The 22,102-nt window shown below is 53.3% G+C and overlaps 10 protein-coding genes across 10 annotated transcripts; 5 read left to right on the top strand and 5 right to left on the bottom strand.

Annotated features, from left to right (window-relative positions):
- Nucleotides 1–847: 847 nt before the first annotated feature.
- Nucleotides 848–1,314, top strand: B0H18DRAFT_1209687 (uncharacterized protein; the record flags this gene model as incomplete). The annotated part of the gene is made up of 4 exons (XM_048036330.1): nt 848–857; nt 909–932; nt 994–1,086; nt 1,141–1,314. The coding sequence occupies 4 exons, from the start codon at nt 848–850 to the stop codon at nt 1,290–1,292; spliced, it is 279 nt and encodes a 92-aa protein (XP_047895528.1). The 3' UTR covers nt 1,293–1,314.
- A 1,730-nt stretch (nt 1,315–3,044) lies between these two features.
- B0H18DRAFT_1117260 (uncharacterized protein) lies at nt 3,045–3,379 on the top strand (the record flags this gene model as incomplete). Its single annotated transcript, XM_048033549.1, has 3 exons — nt 3,045–3,072; nt 3,130–3,222; nt 3,285–3,379. 3 exons carry the CDS (start codon nt 3,045–3,047, stop codon nt 3,377–3,379), a joined length of 216 nt encoding a protein of 71 aa, XP_047895527.1.
- A 988-nt stretch (nt 3,380–4,367) lies between these two features.
- B0H18DRAFT_1117259 (spindle pole body protein) lies at nt 4,368–6,361 on the bottom strand (the record flags this gene model as incomplete). The annotated part of the gene is made up of 8 exons (XM_048033548.1): nt 4,368–4,451; nt 4,506–4,732; nt 4,787–4,937; nt 4,988–5,133; nt 5,183–5,290; nt 5,340–5,838; nt 5,888–6,070; nt 6,122–6,361. 8 exons carry the CDS (start codon nt 6,359–6,361, stop codon nt 4,368–4,370), a joined length of 1,638 nt encoding a protein of 545 aa, XP_047895526.1.
- Nucleotides 6,362–6,628: 267 nt separating this feature from the next.
- Nucleotides 6,629–8,853, top strand: B0H18DRAFT_862081 (Rsm22-domain-containing protein; the record flags this gene model as incomplete). Its single annotated transcript, XM_048039728.1, has 7 exons — nt 6,629–7,043; nt 7,106–7,391; nt 7,450–7,592; nt 7,644–7,825; nt 7,875–8,015; nt 8,070–8,544; nt 8,597–8,853. Coding segments are annotated over 7 exons (1,899 nt in total), but the record flags the coding sequence as incomplete, so codon positions are not given.
- Nucleotides 8,854–9,436: 583 nt separating this feature from the next.
- B0H18DRAFT_995820 (ribosomal protein L1) lies at nt 9,437–10,871 on the bottom strand. The gene is made up of 6 exons (XM_048045360.1): nt 10,772–10,871; nt 10,535–10,720; nt 10,253–10,468; nt 9,976–10,197; nt 9,797–9,920; nt 9,437–9,746 (listed from the first exon to the last, which is right to left on the bottom strand). Exons 1-6 carry the CDS (start codon nt 10,835–10,837, stop codon nt 9,679–9,681), a joined length of 882 nt encoding a protein of 293 aa, XP_047895524.1. The 5' UTR covers nt 10,838–10,871; the 3' UTR covers nt 9,437–9,678.
- Nucleotides 10,872–12,417: 1,546 nt separating this feature from the next.
- B0H18DRAFT_1084059 (uncharacterized protein) lies at nt 12,418–12,977 on the top strand (the record flags this gene model as incomplete). The annotated part of the gene is made up of 2 exons (XM_048031742.1): nt 12,418–12,727; nt 12,748–12,977. The coding sequence occupies 2 exons, from the start codon at nt 12,418–12,420 to the stop codon at nt 12,975–12,977; spliced, it is 540 nt and encodes a 179-aa protein (XP_047895523.1).
- A 185-nt stretch (nt 12,978–13,162) lies between these two features.
- Nucleotides 13,163–15,516, bottom strand: B0H18DRAFT_995811 (PCI domain-containing protein). The gene is made up of 11 exons (XM_048045359.1): nt 15,289–15,516; nt 15,167–15,238; nt 15,030–15,114; nt 14,900–14,978; nt 14,594–14,843; nt 14,469–14,543; nt 14,183–14,417; nt 13,870–14,118; nt 13,685–13,815; nt 13,516–13,628; nt 13,163–13,456 (listed from the first exon to the last, which is right to left on the bottom strand). The coding sequence occupies exons 2-11, from the start codon at nt 15,209–15,211 to the stop codon at nt 13,270–13,272; spliced, it is 1,449 nt and encodes a 482-aa protein (XP_047895522.1). The 5' UTR covers nt 15,212–15,238; nt 15,289–15,516; the 3' UTR covers nt 13,163–13,269.
- Nucleotides 15,517–15,738: 222 nt separating this feature from the next.
- B0H18DRAFT_873777 (uncharacterized protein) lies at nt 15,739–18,348 on the top strand (the record flags this gene model as incomplete). The annotated part of the gene is given in 12 exon segments (XM_048040314.1): nt 15,739–15,972; nt 16,026–16,178; nt 16,240–16,370; nt 16,429–16,604; nt 16,657–16,800; nt 16,861–16,915; nt 16,991–17,423; nt 17,480–17,659; nt 17,702–17,755; nt 17,809–17,945; nt 17,964–18,108; nt 18,160–18,348. The coding sequence occupies 12 exon segments, from the start codon at nt 15,739–15,741 to the stop codon at nt 18,346–18,348; spliced, it is 2,031 nt and encodes a 676-aa protein (XP_047895521.1).
- Nucleotides 18,349–18,958: 610 nt separating this feature from the next.
- B0H18DRAFT_1117253 (uncharacterized protein) lies at nt 18,959–19,899 on the bottom strand (the record flags this gene model as incomplete). Its single annotated transcript, XM_048033547.1, has 5 exons — nt 18,959–18,985; nt 19,041–19,124; nt 19,195–19,602; nt 19,672–19,782; nt 19,843–19,899. The coding sequence occupies 5 exons, from the start codon at nt 19,897–19,899 to the stop codon at nt 18,959–18,961; spliced, it is 687 nt and encodes a 228-aa protein (XP_047895520.1).
- A 96-nt stretch (nt 19,900–19,995) lies between these two features.
- Nucleotides 19,996–21,625, bottom strand: B0H18DRAFT_995798 (uncharacterized protein). The gene is made up of 9 exons (XM_048045358.1): nt 21,546–21,625; nt 21,376–21,496; nt 21,258–21,337; nt 20,933–21,120; nt 20,758–20,907; nt 20,670–20,702; nt 20,506–20,600; nt 20,369–20,453; nt 19,996–20,309 (listed from the first exon to the last, which is right to left on the bottom strand). Exons 2-9 carry the CDS (start codon nt 21,426–21,428, stop codon nt 20,235–20,237), a joined length of 759 nt encoding a protein of 252 aa, XP_047895519.1. The 5' UTR covers nt 21,429–21,496; nt 21,546–21,625; the 3' UTR covers nt 19,996–20,234.
- Between the last annotated feature and the right edge of the window lie 477 nt (nt 21,626–22,102).

The following is a 22,102-nucleotide window of genomic DNA, read 5'->3' as shown; positions in this document are numbered from 1 at the left end:
CTAGAGGTCATTACGGCATCGATACTGTGACCACGCGTGTTTGTGGTGTGTTGCTCCTGCATCTACCCTGATCGCCCTTCCCACTCATGAAATTTTTTTCAATCGCCGCAGATGCTGCCTTTTGCCACACGGAGATGGCTTGCCCTTGTCCTTTCATTTAGATGATTCAAACCGCGATCACAGAAATTGAGGGTCATTCCGATCCGTCTCCATTTGTGCCGATGCTGCCATCGTGTGTCAGACGCAGGGCTCTGCTAAAAGTAAGCGGCTCATAAAATACCACATTGCACACCTTTGGTTACCCAGTCTGATCCAGTGTCTGCGTTTCCCCAGTCAACCGCTCTGCTTCTTCGCGTCACGCGCCTTCTGTAGGGTCGACAGAAAGGTATCACACATTGCCGCCACGTTATGACGGCCAGGTACCCGCGAGACTCCTCTTCGAGGCGTCCCCACGGTCATACAAGCCGGAAACGAATGCCGAATCGCATCGTGGAGTCGGTACATGCCAAAGCCCAGACTCATACCTTTGAAGTGGCCGCTTCACGACTGGTTCTCCTGTTAGGTGAGCGACAGATTTGGCGAACGGTTCTTCAATCTCGACGATGAAGCTCAGACATATATCAGATCGAGGGCTCAGGTAGACCGCATGACTACCCTTCGACCTGCGCCTGTTTTATGAAGCCCTACTTCAGCAAGCACAGTATCGACTGCCTTGAGCAGTGTCGATAGCTCCGAGAGTCATGCACGCATGTTGCTGTGGGCACAGGCCTTCAAAGGGTGCCAGAGGATGGTCAAGTCTATATATATGGTAGGGATCCCGAAGCATCTTCCGTCAAGCTGACACAGGATGTCGAACGGTGAGTGAACATCCACCAAGAGCTTCGTCCCCTGTCTCATACGATGTTCAGAGGGGACCATTGCGTTGAACAACCGTGAGCCACGGGTTTTTTCCTTCGTCAAGTCAACGCCGCAATGCTAACTCCGTGACTGCAGACCTGCAAACGAAGAACAAGGCCAATCTGCTGAGCTGGGAGGAATCTACAATCGGCCCTCGACATGAGCCCACGTGGACTTGCGTCTGCAAAAGTACGTCTTTGCCCTTTCTCGTGCGTAGTAAGTCATGGCTAAAAATGGGAGCAGTTGACGGTCAGGAATATGGACGTGGAACCGGGCTCTCCAAGCAGACCGCGCGAGCTGCTGCCGCGAAGGTCGCTCTAGAGCGGCTCATCGAATCCGAGAGTAAAGCTGAAGCTGAAGCTGTAGACAACGATGCAGGTGATCATGGCGAATGATCGCGCTCATAGGAACTCATCCATCCTTTCTCTGGCTTGTTGAGCTTTGTCGAATTGTCTGGCACTGGCTACCCTTTCATGTATATTTTATCTTCGATTGGCGTAAATGCCCTATCATAGCGCTGTCATGGTCGATTAATATTGTCGCTCACATCCAAATTGACTGTATACACAGGTTATATTTACTCAATGACTGTCTTGAGTATTGCATTTCGGTCCTATGGGTGCGTGCTAGTCGTCATCGTATACTACTGGGGCATGCAGGGTCACGGTCGTCGGTCAATGGGTCCCGGTTCCTGACCGTACTGTATCTTAGATTTGTTTCTCACGCTACTTATGATTCTGATCGTGGCGCGGGGCACACACAATGTTCAACGTTAAACTTTAACTACAAGTTGGACACCCATCAGGACTTCAGGGTCAACTCATCGGTACTTTCGTGTCTGCACACCGGCTCATCCGCACGGATTAAGTCCGAAGTAGAGGTGTGCTCTCTGTGCACTCGTTCATGCTAAACCAACGTTCTTGTGGCATAGTAACGGATCCGGAGAACTCTCCGTACGTGTAATGCGTCCGGCGAACCCATCCCCCGTCCGCGAAGCACGGGCACACATCACGGTGTTTCACGACAACACCGATTCTTCGTGTAATACAAGCTTATGCATTCAAAGTCGTATCCAACTTTCTGACCAGCTTGTCAAACTTATAGCAGCCCGTGACCGGCGGCGTAACGTACTGTATTTGTCCCTGTGGGCGTCTCATCTTGCGGACCGACCTTGTTGGACGACTACCCAGGCAAACAACTTGAAGTCCGTCTCATGACTCAGGTCCTTCACAGAGCGAGACAAGGGGGAACACACGCCGCAATTGGTAATGCTACACGCTAACATGAAGACGCCCTGCACCTGCTTGCCGCTGAAGTCGTTAGCTATGTCAGACCAGTGCAGGCGGAGTCTATCAAGATTGATCAGTCAAGTCTGAGTTGTCTTGATACATCTGCGTCATATCTCTGCACTTATGGTGCGCCTTGTTGACTAGCATTGCCAGCAACCGGTGTTGTCGCATGCAGGTGACGCACTGGATCATTTTGACACAGCAGCGATGAGCGACAACATACCCATTCTTGCCTCCTTGAAAGACGAATAGGATTTCAACACTAGCATAAGTAAGCCTTTTGATGCGTACAGCCGCGAAGATTCTGACGTGGTAGCCGTCTAGTCGACTAGGAATTCTCCGGTCTCGTGCGCCATCCACAGTATTGTTCCGCTAGGCGACTGCTGTATCTCTCCAAACGATGCGGAGGGGCTACATACCCCGCGCAACTGCTCCGGCCGGATAGTGCTAGGTCGCCGTGTGGTTGCTACTCTTCAGCTGCTGTGAATGCCGCTGGCGTGCGTTTAACGTTGACAAGGGCGGTTGGTATATTGTCAAAGATGTCCAGATGTCCGCGCCGTCAGAAGAGACGTATCATGCGCGGAGCTGCTTGTCCCGTCTCGACGCATTACTCCGACTTGGTGCGTTGAGTATGCTTGAAAAATGATTTTCATTGTCGGCTGGTCTAACGGCGGTATGCAGAGCTCCCTATGTGATACTGTCCTGCTGATGGTCTCTAGCATTATAGCCGCGTCCGGATCCTGGCCTGACGAGGGATATAAAGACGATTTCATTCCGGTGTGCAGTCTTCACGTCTCACAAGTCGGTCGTTGACTTCACACAAGAGCCTCTCCAGCACTACACGAACACGTCCTCAAGATGTCCGCTGTCATGCGACTCAATAACCGTGAGCGGGACCTGGAGTCGTACACATTGACGTCAGCTAACGTATACCCTCGTATAGATCTTCAACGTAACGGTCAACTTGAGCAGTTGAGCTGGGCGGAATCTTCCTATGGTCCACCGAACGACCTCAATTGGACAATGAAATGCAAGCGTAAGTTAGCAATTCAGTCTTCGAGTCTTCTTACAACAGCTGATGTCCATTAAATGGTACAGTGCGAGAACAAGTCCTTGGAGAGGCTACGTCGAAGAGGAAGAGCGACGCGAAAGAGGCTGCTGCTGCGACCGCTCTGAGTAGGCTCGGTCAGTGAAGGGCTTCGTGCGCTGGGCCCTAGGCTGGCAGAGCTTACAAGCTCAAGGTCCCGAATCTTCTACTTACTTTTACTTTTTGATAATGCCGTCTCAGCGGATAGAGCACATGCCAGAGTACGATAAATGCGAAACGTGTAATACTGTGTTTCTGGATCGCTACAATTATTTAATTGCAGGATATGACAAGTGGTCTAGCCACGACAGACTCTGGCATGCATCGGATCGACAACACGGAGAGGTATGCGATACTTGCTGAAGACGTGTCTTGTAGTCTTAGTGTCATAGTGATGGGATCCCCTTACGTAACTGACGCATTAGTGGAGGCTCCCCGGCCATTACTAGGCTAGCTAGTCCTTACTCACACCCGTCTCGCTCAGTACGGTGGTGTTGACTTCAACTCCAGTGTAACTGCCATACTAGACGCTGCTACCGTGAGGGACAAGCCAGACAGATGTCTCGACGTGCAGTCCCATTCGTTGTAGCCGGTGTAGCTGGTGAGGTGGCCTCATATTGTCGCGCGTCGACTGTACTGAAAGTTCAGACGTGAGTATCCTCTCCGGTATCTATATCTTCAGGCCGTTAATGGACCCACGAGCAGATGGCAATGCACCACCATCAGAAGAGTGGGTAGTTCAGCTGCAGCCTCTGGTCCGAGGAGTAATATTGTTAACGTTATTCGTGTTTACAGTGCACAGTCTCAGAGCATAGCCTCGCCGCAGGCAGCTTGCAATGCTGCAACCAAGGGGTCGGACACCACCACAGCTATGCTGCGTGACTCATCTGCATCAGGCTCTGGGAGATGAGGTTTATTCACATAGTGTGGCGTTACCGTGAAACTTAGTTTCGTGCTGTACGTTTGACCGTCGCAACTATTCCGTGCGCAGCAAACAGTGTAATACAGTAGAGACGCTGTCCATTTATGACGCGCTGTTGTCAGACATGTGGTACAGCGATCGGCGAGTCATCATAGCATATCCCTACTCTCCGCTACGGCTTGTCAACGTCCATCTTACCCCCGTTTTGTCCGCGCTCGACATTGGACAAGCGGGGTTCCGATCTTCGCTCCCAGATCTTAGGTAGCAGTTCTATCAGACGTCTTCCCATGAGGTTAATCTGCGAACTCACCTGTAGCACTGTCTCACCCAGGAAGATCATCTCCTTCCTGATCTCCTCGACGATTAGATCCTGAATCAAAAACCATTTCTCGTTGTCGCCGCCCCCTGCACCGGCGCGTAGATGGACTTTCCACACGGTGCTCTCCTTGTCATGAGTTGTGCCAGCAGCCGACTCATGCGTGACGTTTGCTATGAGGTCGTACAGAGTGGATGGGTGAGATGGAGGCGCATCCAAGTCTTGACAACAGCCGATCAGAGATGGGATGATGGCGATAAGTCTGAACTACTCACACTCTCGAAAGTCAAGTCCTCGGAGAGGGAAATTTACGATTGTGGGGTTTTTCTCTTCCACGAACATGTTCTTGGTGAAGCGCTTGAAATGCAAGATGATATATGGCGGTAGCTCTTGACACTTGAAACGTCGCAGTTGACCTGCGGATTCCTGTTCATAACTCAGCTAAGCACTGGACTCTATCTGTCAGGAATGCTGACCTGCGTAGTGCGACCATCATACTTTGCAAGGACCGAGTGAATGCCGACCTGAGGAATGATATTCTTCTCGATCGCATCCTGGAATAACGGCGGTGGCGGTAAATCGACGGCCAAAAATAGGAATGGAGACACAGTGGATTTGATCTCTGGAACAGCCCGTCAGTTATACATATTGATCGTTACGGGACAAACTACCTCGGTCGATATCGAATCGGGGTTTCTCATTGTCCCCGAGGTCGGGGCGCACCACGACTTGTTGTGTCTCCATTCGTACCTGGCCTTGAAACGCAGAGAATATAGCGCCTGCACAGACGTGAACACAAATCCCCTTGACGTTGGCAGTAATACGTACTTGATCGTTTCTTCTTCGTTCCACCCAAATCTTTATGGAGGTGGTTCAGCAGCCAACCTAGGAACTCGACTGGATCACCCTGTTTCTCAAGAGTAAATTTACCCGCACTTGCTCTGCCGACTTCTTGCAAGAACTCGTGCGGGCTGACTTGACTCTTGAACAAACGGGGGTTCCATATCTTCTTTGCCAATCCCGCAAAACGTTTCAGCAGTTCCGGCTCCTTGCCGCGCATGTTTGAGAGTAGTAAGTAGTTGCGCAATGGAGATACGTGGAGTAAGGCGTGAATGATCACGTTCATATGATCATTGCGCTTGATGTTGTTGAGGCCTATGTACCCCGGTATGTACGGTTTCGACGAGAGGTCGTATGACGGTTTCTGAATATGCGACGGCGTTGAGAGGCCACGCACGGTTGCTGGTGTGAAGGTAGGCGCAAGCACAAAGGCGATGTCTTCAAGCGATGGGTCGGAGACTAGGTATCCATCCGGCAATACATAGACCTGTCATACGCTTTGAGAAACATGAAGGGTTTCACTAGAAGGTGCGTACCTTGGTACTTTCAAGATTAATGAAGACGTGGTGGTCGTCGTGTATCGCGTGTGCGTAAGCACAAGAGTTTCGCCCTCGCCCCTGGAAGTACTTTCCACAGACGAGGCACCCGTATATGTTGATATTAGACAGTGATACAGAGCACACTTTCTCAAAATCAAAGTCCAGGACGGCTCTGTTGATCTAGGACACACGCATGAGATTATGTAGCAACGTAGGGCAAGAATACAGTACGGTATCAAGGTACATGTCAGACGGCTGGGATGGCTCGGCGGCTTTGCGTCTCCTTCTCCCCAGCTCCTCCTCCTCTTCGTCGTCTGAGATAGCCCCACCCAATTGCTGGTTGTCCGAGACACGCTGAGTGGTTCCGTCGTATGGAGTAGACTCGCGTCCACCTCCGGTGTCGACGCGGGCTCGCTTCGCAGGTGGCTCGGATGCGCCGGCGTCATTGGCAGAATTTGTCGCTGAGGCCATCATGTTGTCGAGCGAGCACGACAGAGGCAACAGAAGTCAACGTATGTGGTGGTGAGGGCTTTTGGTCGCGGTCGAAGACAGCCCCGAGACGACCAATGTACACGGTGAGCATGTGACTGAAACGCTGAAATTTCAAGCGATCCTACCGCGTCACGGTCGCGTTCTCCTCAGAGCAGGGCCTTCCTCTTCCTGCTCCTGCTTCTGAACACCCCTCTCCTGTGTCGGACTCGTTGTCCAGATCTTCTCTGCTTGTGCGCAGAAAGTAACATGCTTCGCTCGCGGTGCTGCAGGTCCTTGGCCGCCGTCTTGCGGCGGCAAACTGACGCTGTTTACTTCTCATCGAGTGCTGCCTCCTCATCCCATCAGCCCAATGCACCTCTCGATCTGGACCCATCGTTCCACGCCGTTCTGAAGGATGTGGACATGTCTCTTCTTCGTCAAAATTCTAGACATCCTACCGCCAGTCATCCGACTGCTCGCGTTCATCGCGAATTGGAGGTTTACCCTGAGGATGATGCGGCCGAGGAAGACGGTTACGAAGCTGAGTTGCCAGAGCCTCATTGGGATGTATTCGACTCCGGGGAAGGTCGGAAGTCTCCTGCTGCTGCGTTCGGCAGTCAGCAAGTTGGGGCAGTCGTCCTTCCGTTCGAATTGCAGAAGAGTATCGATCGCCTTATTGCAGGTCAGTACCTTAACGGTCCGCCGCCCTTCACGCATGCATTAACTGGGACATCATGCACTCAGAGTCCGACAAGCATATGCTACGCAACGATGCTACAAGACTCTTCTCAGAGGCAGCCGAGGGAACAGAAGACCCCGATTGGAACACGTCTTACAGTGCCCAATACAAGTCCCGGAAGAAGGAACGGTTGCATGCACAAAGAGACGGTACCGCGTTTGCCTCGATTGCGCTGCCGTCGCATTACTCTGTAGTCTATGCCGTGCTCGACCATGTGAAGCAACGTCTTGGACCCGAATGGGCAGTCGAACGCGTCATTGATTGGGGTTCCGGTACAGGTACAGGTCTATGGTATGTCTTACGTATTGATAGTTCTGGTGCCTCTCATTTATGGCTCTGCACCACGTAGGGCCTCATCGCACCTATTCCAAAAGGGTGACACAAATCCACCGGACAGGACCAATGCTGAATTGGCACAGTCGACCATGACAAATTACTTAGGAATCGACGATCGGGAGGGTCTGGTCAGCATTGGCAAGCGACTTATCCGAGGTTGGTTGTCCCATCCGTGATGCTACGCGTTGCTCACGCTACGTCTGTTAGACATCGAGCTAGGTGGATTGAATATCTCGTGGCAGAAGTCCTTCCGAGACGACAACGTTATCGAACGTTCTGAAGGAAAGAACGCACTAGCGTTATCCGCTTTCCTGCTGTCTTCGACACCCACCTCACATGCGAGGAGGGCCCTCGTCAAGAAAATGTGGGAGAGTGGCGCGGACGTGATGGTGTGTCAAATTTTCTGTACGCGGAGGTTTGTCTGACGTCTTTGCGAAGGTTCTGATCGACCACAATACAACCACTGGGTTTGAGTGCATTGCGGAAGCCAGGGAATATCTACTGAAGATGGGAAGGAAAGAATTGGAAGACCCCGCTTTCGACGGAGCAAGCATTCGTGGTTCTCACGTCATCGCGCCGGTAATATTGTATCCGACGATCCCGCGTCTGCATCCATACTCACATTTCTACTAGTGCCCCCACGACGGCGCATGCCCATTATACACGTCGGGTGCAACAAAACTGGTGTGCGCTTTCTCGCAGAGACTTCAGCGGCCGGAATTCGTGCGCAAAACGAAGCACTCGGGAGTTGGACACGAAGACAGCGGCTACACATACGTCGTGGTACGTAGGGGCAGTAGGCCCTTGCCATCAGGCACGAAAGTTGGACGACTGGGCTATGTCGGGAAGCGTGAAGCCGCAAAGGCGGCGCTGAAGCAGGAGCCGGTCAAGGAACTCGTCGTGGAACACGATTACAGCGATGTGAGAGCAGGATCTGGCAACCCCCTCCCTTCCCAACCGGAAATGGCTGCGACGTCGAGCGCTATAGAGCTCGCGGAGAAAGATATGCAGACCGCCCTGCGATTGGAAGCTTACAGCTGGCCTCGCCTCGTTTTCCCGCCTCTGAAGAAAAGCGGTCACATTATCCTTGACGGTTGCACGGCTGAAGGTACGTTGCTTGCGCTGTTGTTGCCGATTGCTATCCTCATCGTCGTCTGAAGGCAAGATCATGCGCATGACGATCCCCAAGTCGCAAGGTAAACAGCCATTCTACGACGCGAGGAAATCCAACTGGGGCGACATCTTCCCCCATGAGCCCAAGAACCGTCCTCAAGAGCGGTTCCAGCCGGCCAATAAGGACACTCCTATCAAAGGCGGGGACATCGGAAAGCGCAGGAGAGGCTCACCGCAAGCAGCAAGCTATGGTAAGATATCTGGCGATCTTAAGGAGCGTACCAGGCAAGAGAAGGAGAGGAGACGAGCGCGGCAGCTAGCGAAAGAGTTCGTTTAGTTTACTTTGGGTCTATGATGCACTCATTTGCGCGCTGTCCTCTTGGTCCGAGCACTCCACTCAGTACCCGCTATGTAGCATTACGACGCACTAATATGTACAACTACTGACAAGAGACACCATCGCTCCGCTCCGGTGGAACATCGGAATCATCAGTGAGAGTCGGAGAGCAGACTCATTCGTGGTCATGTCGTGCAGCAGTATCACTTGCAGTAGACCATCCAAAGACGCAGCTTTTATGGTCTGCAGCGGAAACTAGTAACCATCTCTGATTCGCAGGACGACTCTATTAATTGCTTGGAAATTAGCATTCACTCATTGTCGACTTGATCACGCTTGCCGTCGACATTAATATTGCCATCCGAATGGTCTGCGCGTTCGCTGTGCACACATGTGAGGATATGACATCTCGTACGGTCACCATGTTCAAACGTTCAAGCTGATGGTTGCGTACGAGGGTGCGACTGGCGGGCCAAAATGGACGCAAAGTGAAGTATTGGAGGCTCGAGCTGTCAGCGAGTGTGATGAGGTGAAATGTCACATCCATTGAACGCAGGAAAAATTACGCATAGCAGCGGAGGATATGTTCCTATCAAATTCAGTCTCGGCGAAGATGGCATTTAGGAGAGCATCGCCGCATCGAGCGCGTCCTGACATACGGTATACCTGGGCGATGCAGAGAATGCAGATGTTGCAGATGTCACAAGACGATTGGCAGGCTTCAGGAGCAAGTGTTAAGGCGACCAAAGAGGTACAAACGAATTCACCGGATACCGATTATGTAGTAGTAATCTATGCATCAGAGATTTCTATACCAGGACCCTGTCGGGAGCTTAGAACGACTCGTGTGATAGCGGTCGCTGTGAGGTATTTTAGACGCGATGAAAGTATGTAAAGGAGTCATGCGCACCAGGCTTCTTGTTCGCATCCTTCTTCGAAGAAGCTTCAGAGTCTACCAGGTTGCCCGTCGCCTCCTTGACCACGCCCAAGAAGTAACGAATATTTTTGACGACGTCAGGAATAGGGAAGTGCATCTGAGCACTGTCTCAGCGCAAGCGTTCCCTTAACAAGAGTAGGATGTATGCTGACCTTCGCAATGGGTGCCCTGATTGTCCCGGCCTTGTCGCCTTTCCACTCACTGGTACCCTTCAGTTTGCGGATGAATCCAGAAATGTTGGCGGTGACGGTTCCCCTACGTTCCGAGGGCATAAGACCTCGAGGACCAAGTATACGCCCAAGCTTCGGCGTTATTGCACGAATGAGGTCCGGAGTACACAGGAACATCGTAGCTTGATGCCGACCGCTGATGACCTGCACAACACGACCATCGGTCATAGAAACATATGATTGATTGAGAGAGACGCACACCGTCAACGAGCTCCGGGCCACCGACAATGTCTACACCCGCCCTCCTCGCCTCATCTGCCGCCTTGCCTTCCGCGAACACCAGGATGCGATCCTGAGTGGAGTTCTTCGTCTCTCTCGGAAGGCTGTAACGGCCCTTGGGAATAGTCGTACCCTTTACCAGGAGGGTCTTTACCACAAGTTCATACGTGGAGTTCGGCGCGGCGACCTCAACAGCCTAAACACCATGACCCGGTGTCAAAGGATGCGATGCGGTAGGAGGACGTGACATGGCGCAGCCTACCCGTAGCACGTTGACGGCATCTTCCAGCGTCATCTTCTCCGAGGCATAGATGCTCTTCTTGGCTTTCAGAGCCTTTTTCCGCGCCTTTGCGGCCAGCTGCGCCTTGGTCGGAGCAACGACTTTCTTCTTGTCTCGCCGCGCGAGCACGACCTGACTGCCGTGGAACTGGCGGCAGCTCTGCCATGTCTAGCGCCGCTGGCTTAGTATGAGTTTGTGGGATGGTCGTATGACACTTGCCCTACGAGATAGAAAGCCTTCCGAGGGGTGGCACCGCACACCCAGCTGCGCGAGGAAAGCAGACATGGTCGAGAGAAGGATTGAGTGCCACTGTTTCCCGGAACGGAGGAGGTCAATAGACGCCCGCTGCCCGCGCTCTGGTCTATGACTGGGCGCTTCTCTGGCTCGAAATTCACCGACTGTGTAATACACAAGTTCGTTGGTAAGTTGGTTATGCAGTACAAAATGACAGGCTATGAGTCATGATGCAGTGTGTGGTTTATTCAAACAGCCAGCGTCCTTTACGCCAGGTCTACGTCCGATGGGAAGCTCATCGTTTAAATCGCGTACGACTATAGTAAATACATCATGCGTACTACTAGGTTCAGGACTTCAAATTTCCTTGCAGTTCGTCCTCAATAGCTGCGTATGCGATGCCGTAGGCATTGGTCAGTAGCCTACGTGCAGGGCGCCGTACTTACCAATTCGGCGAGGCTGAATGCTTCTCGAAACGCGTTCGCGCTGGTCCTGCGGTAACCGTCCTCTCAGACCACAGTTCTATTCGATGAAACTTGTCAGCCGCCCCGATGTGAGCGGACCCACTAGTCGTGGTGCTCGATGATTAACTGGTTGCCTTCTCAATTCACATCCACGCTCGTTGACCGCTCAATAAAGGGCATACTATTTCTGCGAGCGGACTGATCATCAGAGTATTTTGGGCAACGTGCAATACAAAAATGGCACCTGGGAGACCCGTCGTTGCAACTGCCTTGGATCAGAAATACAAGCATGGTGAGAATGGAGCGGTGGCAATTCATCAGTCTGATATTGCGCTTTCTTCGATCGTCTGAGCGGACTGCACTTGAACATGACAACGCTCCGCCAGTACTTGCGATGCGGTTCACACGGCGAGTCCATGTTTCAATGAAGCGGGTTGACGATTTGGCGGATCGGGACATGGCCTAGCATTCTGCAAGCATTCTTTGAAAGAATACAATTCGTACACCGATAGAATGATGGTGTCAGTGCACTCGAACGGCGAACACGTACGGCGGACACGTACACGACAAAGGTAAACACCGACCTTCAAGGTACCAGAGGACCACGGGCTATAATATATTTGCCAGTAGTTCGCTGACTACGGAGAAGTAGTCATGAACCGTCTGTACGGACCAGCGGAGTGAGCTGAGAGGGGGTATATTGCAGCGCAACTGAGATTTCATACGATAGGTACAGCCGGGCTCCTCATCTCCCAACAGAATTTCATAAATATCAGAACCTCTCGCGACAGAGTAAATAGACACGTACCAACGCGTAGTTTGTGGCAAGATCGCACGGTGGCCTGCCACAGCTAAGCTTCCTAGTAGACCGGCCGTCATGCATTCATGGCTGAAACCGGCTGCATGAGTCATAAAACAGAAGCTCCGGTACGAAATGAAAGATGAGCTTGAAAGGCTTTATTACCGCGAAAGGACGTGTTTGAGCGGAGGTCGTCGGATGTGTGAGGACAGAAGCGCCGGTCCAAGTGCGACGCTCAACCATCGACAATTGCCAAATACGGATTGTACCCGATCCGGTCTCGGAATGCCAAAATTCTGAGGACGATCCTGAGCAGCAACCTCGTCGACGCGGTGGCACACGTACGCGCAGACACCCGCCCACCCGTCATGTCTTTCTCCCTCCTCGCCGTGCGCGACGCGCCGCTGCGCCTCCGCGTCGCCCAATCCTCCGTCCGCTACGCGAGGAAGGACACTCAAGGGGCCGACCCAAGAATGGAGCAAATCCGTCGCGCCCTCTACCCGACCAACATCCGCAACAAGGAGACACCGATTGGGTCGTGGCGGCCAGACGTCGGCAGACGCCTTCAACGCGCGATCCCCTCCGTGCAGGCGCACGAAACGATTGAGCGGGCGTGGTTCCTCCACCAGCGACACGTCCGACGGAGGCGCCAGGCGGAGCTCGAGCGCAAGCACCAGTGTATGGAGCGAGCGATGGAGGTTTGAGGGAGGTAGACCCGAAATTGTATAGAGAAGCGAACCAGGAGGAGGACCCGAGGGCACGCTCCCCCGAGGAGGTCGAGTTGGCGAAGACGTTGAAGGCACCGGAGAAAAGGGCACTGGAGTCGAGGATACGGGGTTTGTTCCCGAGAGAGATCCGTATACCGACGGACACGCCATCGCGGGATGGGTGGAATTACGACTGGAAGCCCGTATATCCCCGTGTATAGAGCGGTGAGCAGTGTGCGTATATCTACCATGAACCGTGCTCATATCCCACACAGGTCGTACTTCAGTCATGACATGGGTGCCAGTCAGGCTACCCCACTGTACTCATGTCTTTTCCAAGCCCCCCGGTTGCTTCCTTACTGCTCGCCTGATAATAAAATCTGGTTATCATGGACTCACGGGTAGCGACCTGCTCAACCTTAGCAAAATGCGATAGCAAGCATGGCGAAGTGAGAGCTACACAATGGTGATATACAACACGACAACATCCAGTATTTGAGACCTGCAATTCGCTCAGAACCTGCCTCCAGTCCTCTCCATCTCGCGCATGGGGGCGCTGAATGGGTCGCCGCTGACGTTGAACGAGGTGTCCGTTCCTCGGTTGCCGCTCTGCGCCTTGCCGACGATGGCGTTGTGCACGGACTCGAGGGCACCGGTCCACTTGTCGAGTGCGTCGTACCGTCTCTTCTCCAGGCTCTGCCTGAGACGGAAGGGAATGATGTCAAGCACAATATAGATATGTGAATGGGCGTGACCTACTTCGTTGACAGCTCGAGACGCATCGAAACTTGGTCGATCTTGCCCTCGACCTTGCCCTCGAGAATCAGTCCAATGAGGAGGTCTTCCACTTCATCCTTATCCACATTGAGTTGCTGGAACAACGACTATCAAAACTGAATCCATCGGATGGATGACGCGTAGTATGTACCTTGGCAAGGAACGACAGTTCGAGCCGAGTATAGGGCTTGATGAGGTCGATGAGATACTGGGTGCGAAGACTACGCAGCAGCTCCCCGATATACGACTGGATGAATGGGTCGTCCATGATCGTCCGGTTGTCTGAGATGCGAACGGTTGAGAATCTGCAGACCAGGACGTAGCGGATGGACACACCCTTCAAGATTTTCTCGGCGGTGTGAACTTCGCGTCGTTGGTATGCATCGACGAGATCGGTCATAGCCTTGATTTGAGGGTCGTTCTTGTACGGCTTCGTCTCTTGACTGTCGAAAGGGTTGACCTCGCTTCCGGTCAGCATGTTCGCCAGCACAAGGTACTTCAGCACTTGAATCCGCTGCGGCGAGCCCGCCTCATCGTAGTTCTTGAACGACTCGAAGAAGTCCTCACTAGCACGGTTCCATTGTCCTGCATGCCATCTCAGATCTCAGATGGCAGGTCCATATGGACAGTCAAGCTAATGAACACGCACGTTCGCCCATCCACATCTTACCTCCGCATTCCTTGATGACACCCAGGATCCGGGGATGCGGGATCGCTGAGCGCACGGAGTTCGATGCGTTGTAGATCTCCTTGAGCTTCTTGAAGTTCTTCATCTCGTTGTGCATCTGGATCTCGAGTGCGTATATCTCGAGGAGTTGCGTACCCTTCTGCGCGACATCCTCGCCATCTGTACCGGCTGTTGCTTGATGGAGGTCTCGCAGAACCTACATGTCGATTAAGGACGTAGAATGCAATCGCTATACCTTGATACGGACCTTGCCTAGCCGGTTGTATTGCTTCCTGTCGAGCCAGAGCTTCGCGAGCTTGAGGTTTGTCTTTGCTGACAACCGCTGAAGAGAACATGAGCGATGGCCCTGGGTATCTCAATTCCACAACATACGTCGTTTTTCGCCTCCAGCAGCGCCGCTTTCGTGGCCTGGTAGAACTTCTCGAGTATATCTACTTCAACGGGCCCGCCCTTCCCGCCACCGACGTAGTCCAAGATGCCGTTAATTGTCTTCTCGGAGTAGTTGCGAGTAACAGCGGACTTGGTATACGTAAGCAGCTGCTTGTAAGTCTCCAGTGCATCGTTCGGTCTGTGAAGCTGTAGAAAGAGGATCTTTGTCGATTGCTTCAGCGCTTTGAACCCCCTTGCGAACACAAGGGCGTCAACGTATATCGTGAGGCATAAGACAGAGCAACGCACCAGTCTCCTTTCTCTTCCTCCTGATCAACTATTGCTCGGAACTCCTTCAACGCTTGTTCTGGGTTGTCCTCTTTCTTCGCTTTGGAGGACATCGGAATCATGTGTAGGGCACGAGGACGGAGCCACTTACCCTTTGCCGTATAGTACATGTTTTCGACGTCTGCGCTTGCGGTTGCGTCCTCCTGGTCATCGTCAGAGTAGTCAAAACCGTAGTCCTAGGACTTAAAGGGTTAGGCTCATGTGCAGAGCAAGTAGATGAAGACCGACCTCGTCGTCGCTTCCTTGCATGTAATCAGCATCATCGTCATCCATGTTTGGGAATGTATTTAATGCTCAAGTCTCAACATCCAGTAAGCCTGTGTCATTTCGCCTAGAAAACTATCGCTTACAAGGAAATCTGAAGAGTACACAAGCCAGTCGAGAGCAGAAGGTGAAGGGGCTTGTGGCGGTCCGCGTAGCGGCCTACGCACTGTGGTCTATAGACGCCCAGGATCGCACGCGTCGCGCGATCAGATCTCTGGGAGACATGATCTGAGATTTCCCGATTTTGCTAGTCGAAGGCAGTAGGGTAGGGACTCGGCAGAGACATCACTTCTCCTAAACTCGTCAAGTGTAACACTCAGGAGTATATAGTAGGATGAAGGAAACTGAATTGAATATTCACCGCTGCCAAAGTACCGGTCACTTGAGCCACGTGACCCCGATCGGTGGCGGACACCCACAATCGAGCATACCGAAGGCGGTAGCGAACGACCTTACCATTCAATGAGAGACAGTCAAGACCTTGGCTCTTCTTCCTGCGCGAACTCTTCCATCCGCTATACCAGCAAGACAGGAACATGCAGATAACCACACAGAAAGAACAGGACGACGTCAACATGCTCATGACTCTGATGGGCGACGCGGTGTCCGTAGACGTCGCACTCAAGGTCTTGCGCAAACACAATGGCGATATGGACAAGGCAGCCAGTGCCTTGCTCGAGGGTGATCTAGGAGAAGTAGCCAGCACTATGGACACATCTTGGGCGGGTGGGCCAGCTGTCGGACCACGCACGCCTCCTCGTAAGTCTACCGTGATTAGCATGTACAAACGGTGGGACTGAGGGATCATATACGAGCTTCCAAGCCTGAAAAGGATACCTCAGTCATTGATCTGACTGCGGAAGATGAGGATAAAGAGCTTTCTCGAGCACTGCAGGCATCCCTTGAGGGTACAGGAGCGCATTTCGGACCCAGCGAAAGGGCGCCAGATCCCAACTGGGCCGTCGTTCCCTCTAATGTACGAGACAAAGAGTCAATTATTCACACTTGGGGACCTATGTTTAACTGCGACCACATAGGTGGCAACTTCTGGGGTAGACCCGCAGGACGAATCCTTGAGCCGTGCGATCGCAGCAAGCTTGGAAGATGCGCCCAGTCTAGACCACTACGACGAGTTGCCACTAGAAGAGAGACTGCGAAGGGACAAAAGGTATTTTGTCCATCGTTCAGTACGTTTGTGTCTCTTGCTCATAGTCATTTGTCGCCAGACCTGTGGCGCTCCGTCCGACGAGCTCGCCTATGGCCTACGCAGGGTTGCTCCTCCAATCCTTGTACTATGTTCCGCAACTTCGACATGCGATTGCACGTTGGGGTCAAATATACTTCGAAAAACAAACCCGGACGCAAGAAGATGCAGAAATCTCACCCCAGGAACCCGGCCCAGGTAGACGTATATACTAGTAAATAATCGACCCCGACGAACTGACACCAGGCAGATCTGCTAGTATGGTCCATGATGGAGATATTCGCAAATATGGAGATCGCCCTTCTCAGCGAGCTCAACTCCGACCGTGTCATACAAGCCTTCTCCCCGGAACCTTGGGGCAGTCCCATCGAACACCCTGGTGACCCGACCTTCGGTATGTCGACCGTAGGGAAGCTATCTTGGTTAATGACTTACAAATCCATCTCTCTGTTAGCGTTCTATAGCAGGATCGCTCGTACAGTTGAATCATCTGTCCAGGACGAGCCCGAGTGGCCAGAGTAGGGAGTCCTCTGGTTTTTGGCGGCGTAGGCACTATTGACAATGCACCTCCACCTTTTTTTCAGCCGGCTGTTTCACTTCCGCTACGGAGTGAGTACCGAGGACCTGAGCAAAGTACCCTTCGACGGCGCGCACGACCTGTCCGTCGTCAAAGTCGATGTGCGCGGGACGGAAGACGCCAACGACCTTGTCACTTGCTTGTCCTCGGAATTGGGACTTACGGGGGCCGTGACTCCTGCGACGAAGCAACGTGTGATCTTCGAGCCATCGGATATCGTCGCTTTCCAGCTCGTGCGCGATAATATGCTGCCCTCGTACGAGACGTCGATCGGTGCGAGGACGGAGCGGACGACGTTCAAGTATCCGAAGCATGTATATTTGGATCAGTACCTCGCCCAGAATCTGGCTCTGGGGAATAAGCTTCGGGAAAAGCAGCAAAGCCTCACGAAAGAGATCGAGGAGTTGTCGGCGAACAAGCTGGCCCTGACTCGTCACAAGGTACGACCGTTGTGCCTCAGTTGATTGTCCCTCGAACTGAGAAACACCCCGTACAGGATAGGGATACACTGACGGACTTGCGGTCATCCTTGCATTATTACGAGAATGTCGCTGAAGACGCAGGTGACGCGATCCGGAAGACCACTATACAAGACATGGCTCTGAAGCTTCGAAAGATCCTCACTCGCATCGAGAACGAGTTGCAGAGTAAGGATTACGGTCCCCTCCCGCGCCGGGTTTGCTCACCTTCAAGTAGGCATCGATGCCTCTCTTACGAGGTTGAAAACGAAGGCGCGAACCTGTTCAATATACCCGAACTACGACAACACAGGGTGCGTGATGCTGCCTTCCTTCGACACGAAACATGTTGCTGAATATGATGTAGTACGATCTCAGGGTCGTGCTAGTCCATGATGGCTTGTACGGCAGGAAGCACCTGTACTCCTATGTCAAAGAAAAGGGGACGTGGTGGAAAACGCAAGACTACCTCGTCACTGAGGTGCGTCACCACTCTGGTGTTTCGTTCTACAACTGACCAAGGGGTCATCAACAGGTGCCCGAGGAGACGGTCCTCAACGACTGCGTGGGTCTGCACCTCGGCGCTGGCCCGTACTTCCTCGTCTACAGCCGCGCTCTGTCAGAGGAAGAGGAGAACGTGCGGGCACACTGGCTCGAGGGCGTCAAGGTAAGTGTCCCTTTAATGAATCCCGTCCGTCGCGCTGACGTTGCCGGGTAGAACAGCGTCAAGCACAACAACGAGATATTCCTCTCGCAACTCCCGACGCAACTGGCATCACAAGTCCAGGATCCCAACTCACCTCCCACTTCCCCGTATCGCTCGCAGGCACCATCAGAGTATACCATGTCTTCTGGGACGGTCGAGCCGCCTCAATCGAGAGAGGACTTGATGGACGTAGACAGCTAAGGCGTTCCTGCGAGGCGAGGCTGTGTGAGGCGGACTGTGACTCTACTGACGGAACCACGAGTAGTTGCGTATTGAGCTCCCTCCTGTACACTGACACCACTGTACGGGATCTATTCGAATCGAACCATCCACTTCACAGACTACCCGATCGCAAATCGGTGTGTTGTACTCATTGTTCTTGTCCGTCTCGTAGTTGGCGCAGTTCACATGCGAAACCGCCCAACCGTTGTTTGACTCCCCGATTATGAAAGACACAGGAGCTTGCTGAAAGCGAGGCAGTTGCTCCCTACCCGGACGGCTATGATGATGGTTCCATCGAAGGGCGCACGATGTGCAACAGAGACCATGGGCGCGACCAGTACATAGTTCAAGTCTCTTTGCCACCCCATGACAGAATTCCTACTCACAGACGCATGCATACTCGGATAATATGAATACTTGTACCAACTCGCGCGACACCACGATGCAAGAAGCGGGACGAATGATGCGTGTGCAGAGCTTGCGACACCGCCGCGGCAGCATCGCAGCGAACCAGCCAGGAATGGTCGGGTGTACCGTACGTCTCGAATTATCAATGAAGAAGAGACAACCTTAGGCTGGATGGAGCGTGTCATGTCGTGAGACCGAGAGTGCTCCTCTTCAGACAGAAGGGGTGAGTACATAGCTGACACGGAACAAAACAACCGACGTACCAGCTTAATGATGTTGTCGCGTTCGGTAGGTGGCATCGCGAAGATCTCTTCCCGGGTCATAGAAATGATTTGCATGACAAGAGGCTATGATCGCACATGAGCACAAGCCACGACAGGGACAGAAGAAGAAACGTGCCTTCTGCTCGTCCGGCACCTTCTGCAGGGCGGCGGCCAGGATACTCGCAGCAGACTGCGCAGACTTCGCTGCCGGGGGTGGCGCTGGCGGTGCTGGTTGCGGTGGATATGAACTGAGACCAGGGATCTGGGCTGCAGTCGGCGGGCCGCCATAGCCGTGCTGAGGTGGAGGGGTCGAGTATGAGGGAGGGTAGCCAGCAGGTTGTTGCGGCGGGTACGTAGGGGTGGCACCGCGTTGTGGTTGCGGATACGTAGGGGTACCGCTGCGGTGAGCAGAAAACGTGGGCGTGCCTCCGCGAGGTGGGGGTTGAGCGAGGTGAGGAGGAATGGCTGGTATTGGCGGGGCTGACGGGCCGGGGACGGGGACAGGATGAGGTTGTGAGGTAGACACTGGTCCAGCAGTCGCAGTGTACGCAGCAATGGTTTTCTACGACGGAGTACATCGTAAGTCCAGCGTTCGGTGATCTCGGATGAGGCTTCTGCAGTCTTCACGTACCTGGACGACGTCCATATTCACCGCATTGACGTTCACCAACACAGCCATTAGGGCATATGCAATCTGAGGTTGGCTGCTCAGAATCGTTCGCGCTTCCTCTGGTGTAGTTTTCTTTCCATGTGAACACAAAATTGAGAGGCAATGATGAGGTACAGTACGGATACCACTGACCTTGAGCTGGAGAAGGAGCTCTAATAGCTGATCTTCTTGCAATGATTGTGTCGACATTGCTCGTCTACAGCACTTAATCTGAGCGTAGTTTCGCTAATTCGACCCTTCTGGCGGGCTGCGACTGAAAAAGCCAGGACGTGCGGAACGCGTCTACCGAGGCTTGTCCCGATCGTCTGGTACGCGCCTTCACAAACTCCCAGCACGTGGGCGTGTCGCCGCGACGTGCGCGCAATATGACACCTTATGAACACACGGCGCATCTCTTGCAACCTCCAGATTATTATCCGTACTGTACAATGCTATATTCAACTACAGTTTCGACGAGGACGCGCTACTACTGGATCCACAGGCACTTCAGGACATCACTGCACAAATGCGCGTAGCGAACATGCTCACGCCCCAACGAGCCCGGCGAGCTGACCCTTGGAGTCCAGACCGACGACAGCATCGCAGCCACCGACGTGCTTCTGGTCTATCCCTCATAGTCAGCATGCAGACGTCCAGACGGGCACAACGGACAACTCACTGATGAAGATGTTGGGGACAGTTTTCTGGCCTGTCTTTCCAGGAGGTACTCCTGGATCTCGCTCCCTTCATTCATCTCGTCAAGCCTGTGCACGGCTGTGAGCTTGTTCCCGTTCAACGTGAGCTGTGAGTACCCACTCGTAAATCTTGGTCTCCGTGTTGGGGAACTTGGACGTGAGCAGCGTCTTGGCACGCCTGCAGTACGGGCAGTAGCTCTTGGAGAAGATCGCAATCTTGTTCGGAGATGGTAGACTGGGGGATCCGTAAGAACTAGGGTTACAGAACCGCACTAAGTTGCGTACCTCGACGAGATCCTTGGCGGCCATGATCTTACGCTGGTGGGCAGAAGGGTTGGAGGAGGATGGGGCAGCCGTGATGGGGGATGCTTACGGGATCGGATGGGGGGGAGAAGAGAGACGCAAAGCCTCTATATAGTCGGGGGAGCATGGTTGTGTCAGCCTGAGCCCGCACCTGTATTCTTCGACGGCGCCGCTGACATAGCAGCCCGCTACGTTCACGTGGAGCCCCGACTTGCCTTTCCTGGATTTCATACCGTACGACCGACCTCAGAGTCAGGCATGCCCTTGGCGACCCATTTGAACGGCGATACGGTGAATTGTCTTTCGAACCCCCCGCTAATGAAAGTGCGTTCAAATCTAAAGGACTTGGCGCAGAAATTCCTGGACGCATCGGTCCGCACAACCTGTAGGATCATCCCATCAGATATCTGGATCGGAACGCCACGAGTAGGTACTCAGTACTAGTGTTAGCTGTCTCCGGCGGAACCGACGAATCATTGGTGATCGTGTAGACGTCGTACAACGGTGAGTCTGCCAGCCGTTTAATTGCAGTCGTGTTGAACATCGGCCCACATCGTCAGGAATGTCCACTGGCATTGTGAAGACTATCTGTGCAGCTCTCGAGCGCATTGCCCCAGTGCGCCTTGCAGAGAAATGGGACAACGTTGCCTCTCCCTTTCACATGTCTCACGAGAATGCTCTAACAGACTCCCAGGTTGGTTGCTCCTGGGTGAGAGCGTCCGTTGGGTGGGCATCAAGCATCGGCTTAGTCCCCCATTAGAGTCTCCCGTTACGCGTCCGCAAGCAAACCGCGTCCTCCTTACCGTTGAGTATGACAAAGATATCCCTCTGGAGTTCACGTCGCTGAGCACACCGTAGCCTTACACCAGCCGTGGTCATCGAAGCCCTCAACTCACCCACTTCTTTCATAGTCTCCTATCACCCTACCATCTTCCACCCCCTGAAGTCCTGACGCTCTCGAACCCCCTGCAGCGTCCTACTACGCTGTGCATCCGCGGTATCTCCATATACTCTCCGCACACAGCCCTGGACTCGTTCTCGGCGGCATCAACGACTGGCTTTGCCTGGGTCTAAACGATCAGACGCCCCCAAACAGACACATCAGCTACATCGGAGAGGACAAGGAGGGCCTTGGTGCTCTTGGCCGGATCATCACGTTCCCCGAGCCTGTGAGCATGAACGAGCTGCAGCGGCGCGTCAAAGCCCACCTCAAACTCGAGCACAGTACGCCGTCCGCTCATACTGTCCTGCACAACGTGTTAAGCGACTTTGCTACCTCAGTTCAAGTAGGGTACGCCGCCGCCGCGACCTCACGACCGTACGCTCAGTCGCAGTGTGCGCTGGGTCCGGTGGATCAGTCCTCCTGGGGTGGACGCTGATGTCTATTTCACCGGCGAGATGGTGCACCACGAATC

Source organism: Fomitopsis serialis (assembly GCF_022376445.1).
Source record: "Fomitopsis serialis strain Sig1Antser10 chromosome Unknown B0H18scaffold_19, whole genome shotgun sequence".
NCBI classification, from domain to species: domain Eukaryota; kingdom Fungi; phylum Basidiomycota; class Agaricomycetes; order Polyporales; family Fomitopsidaceae; genus Fomitopsis; species Fomitopsis serialis.
This window is presented reverse-complemented; position numbering and strand designations above follow the sequence as displayed.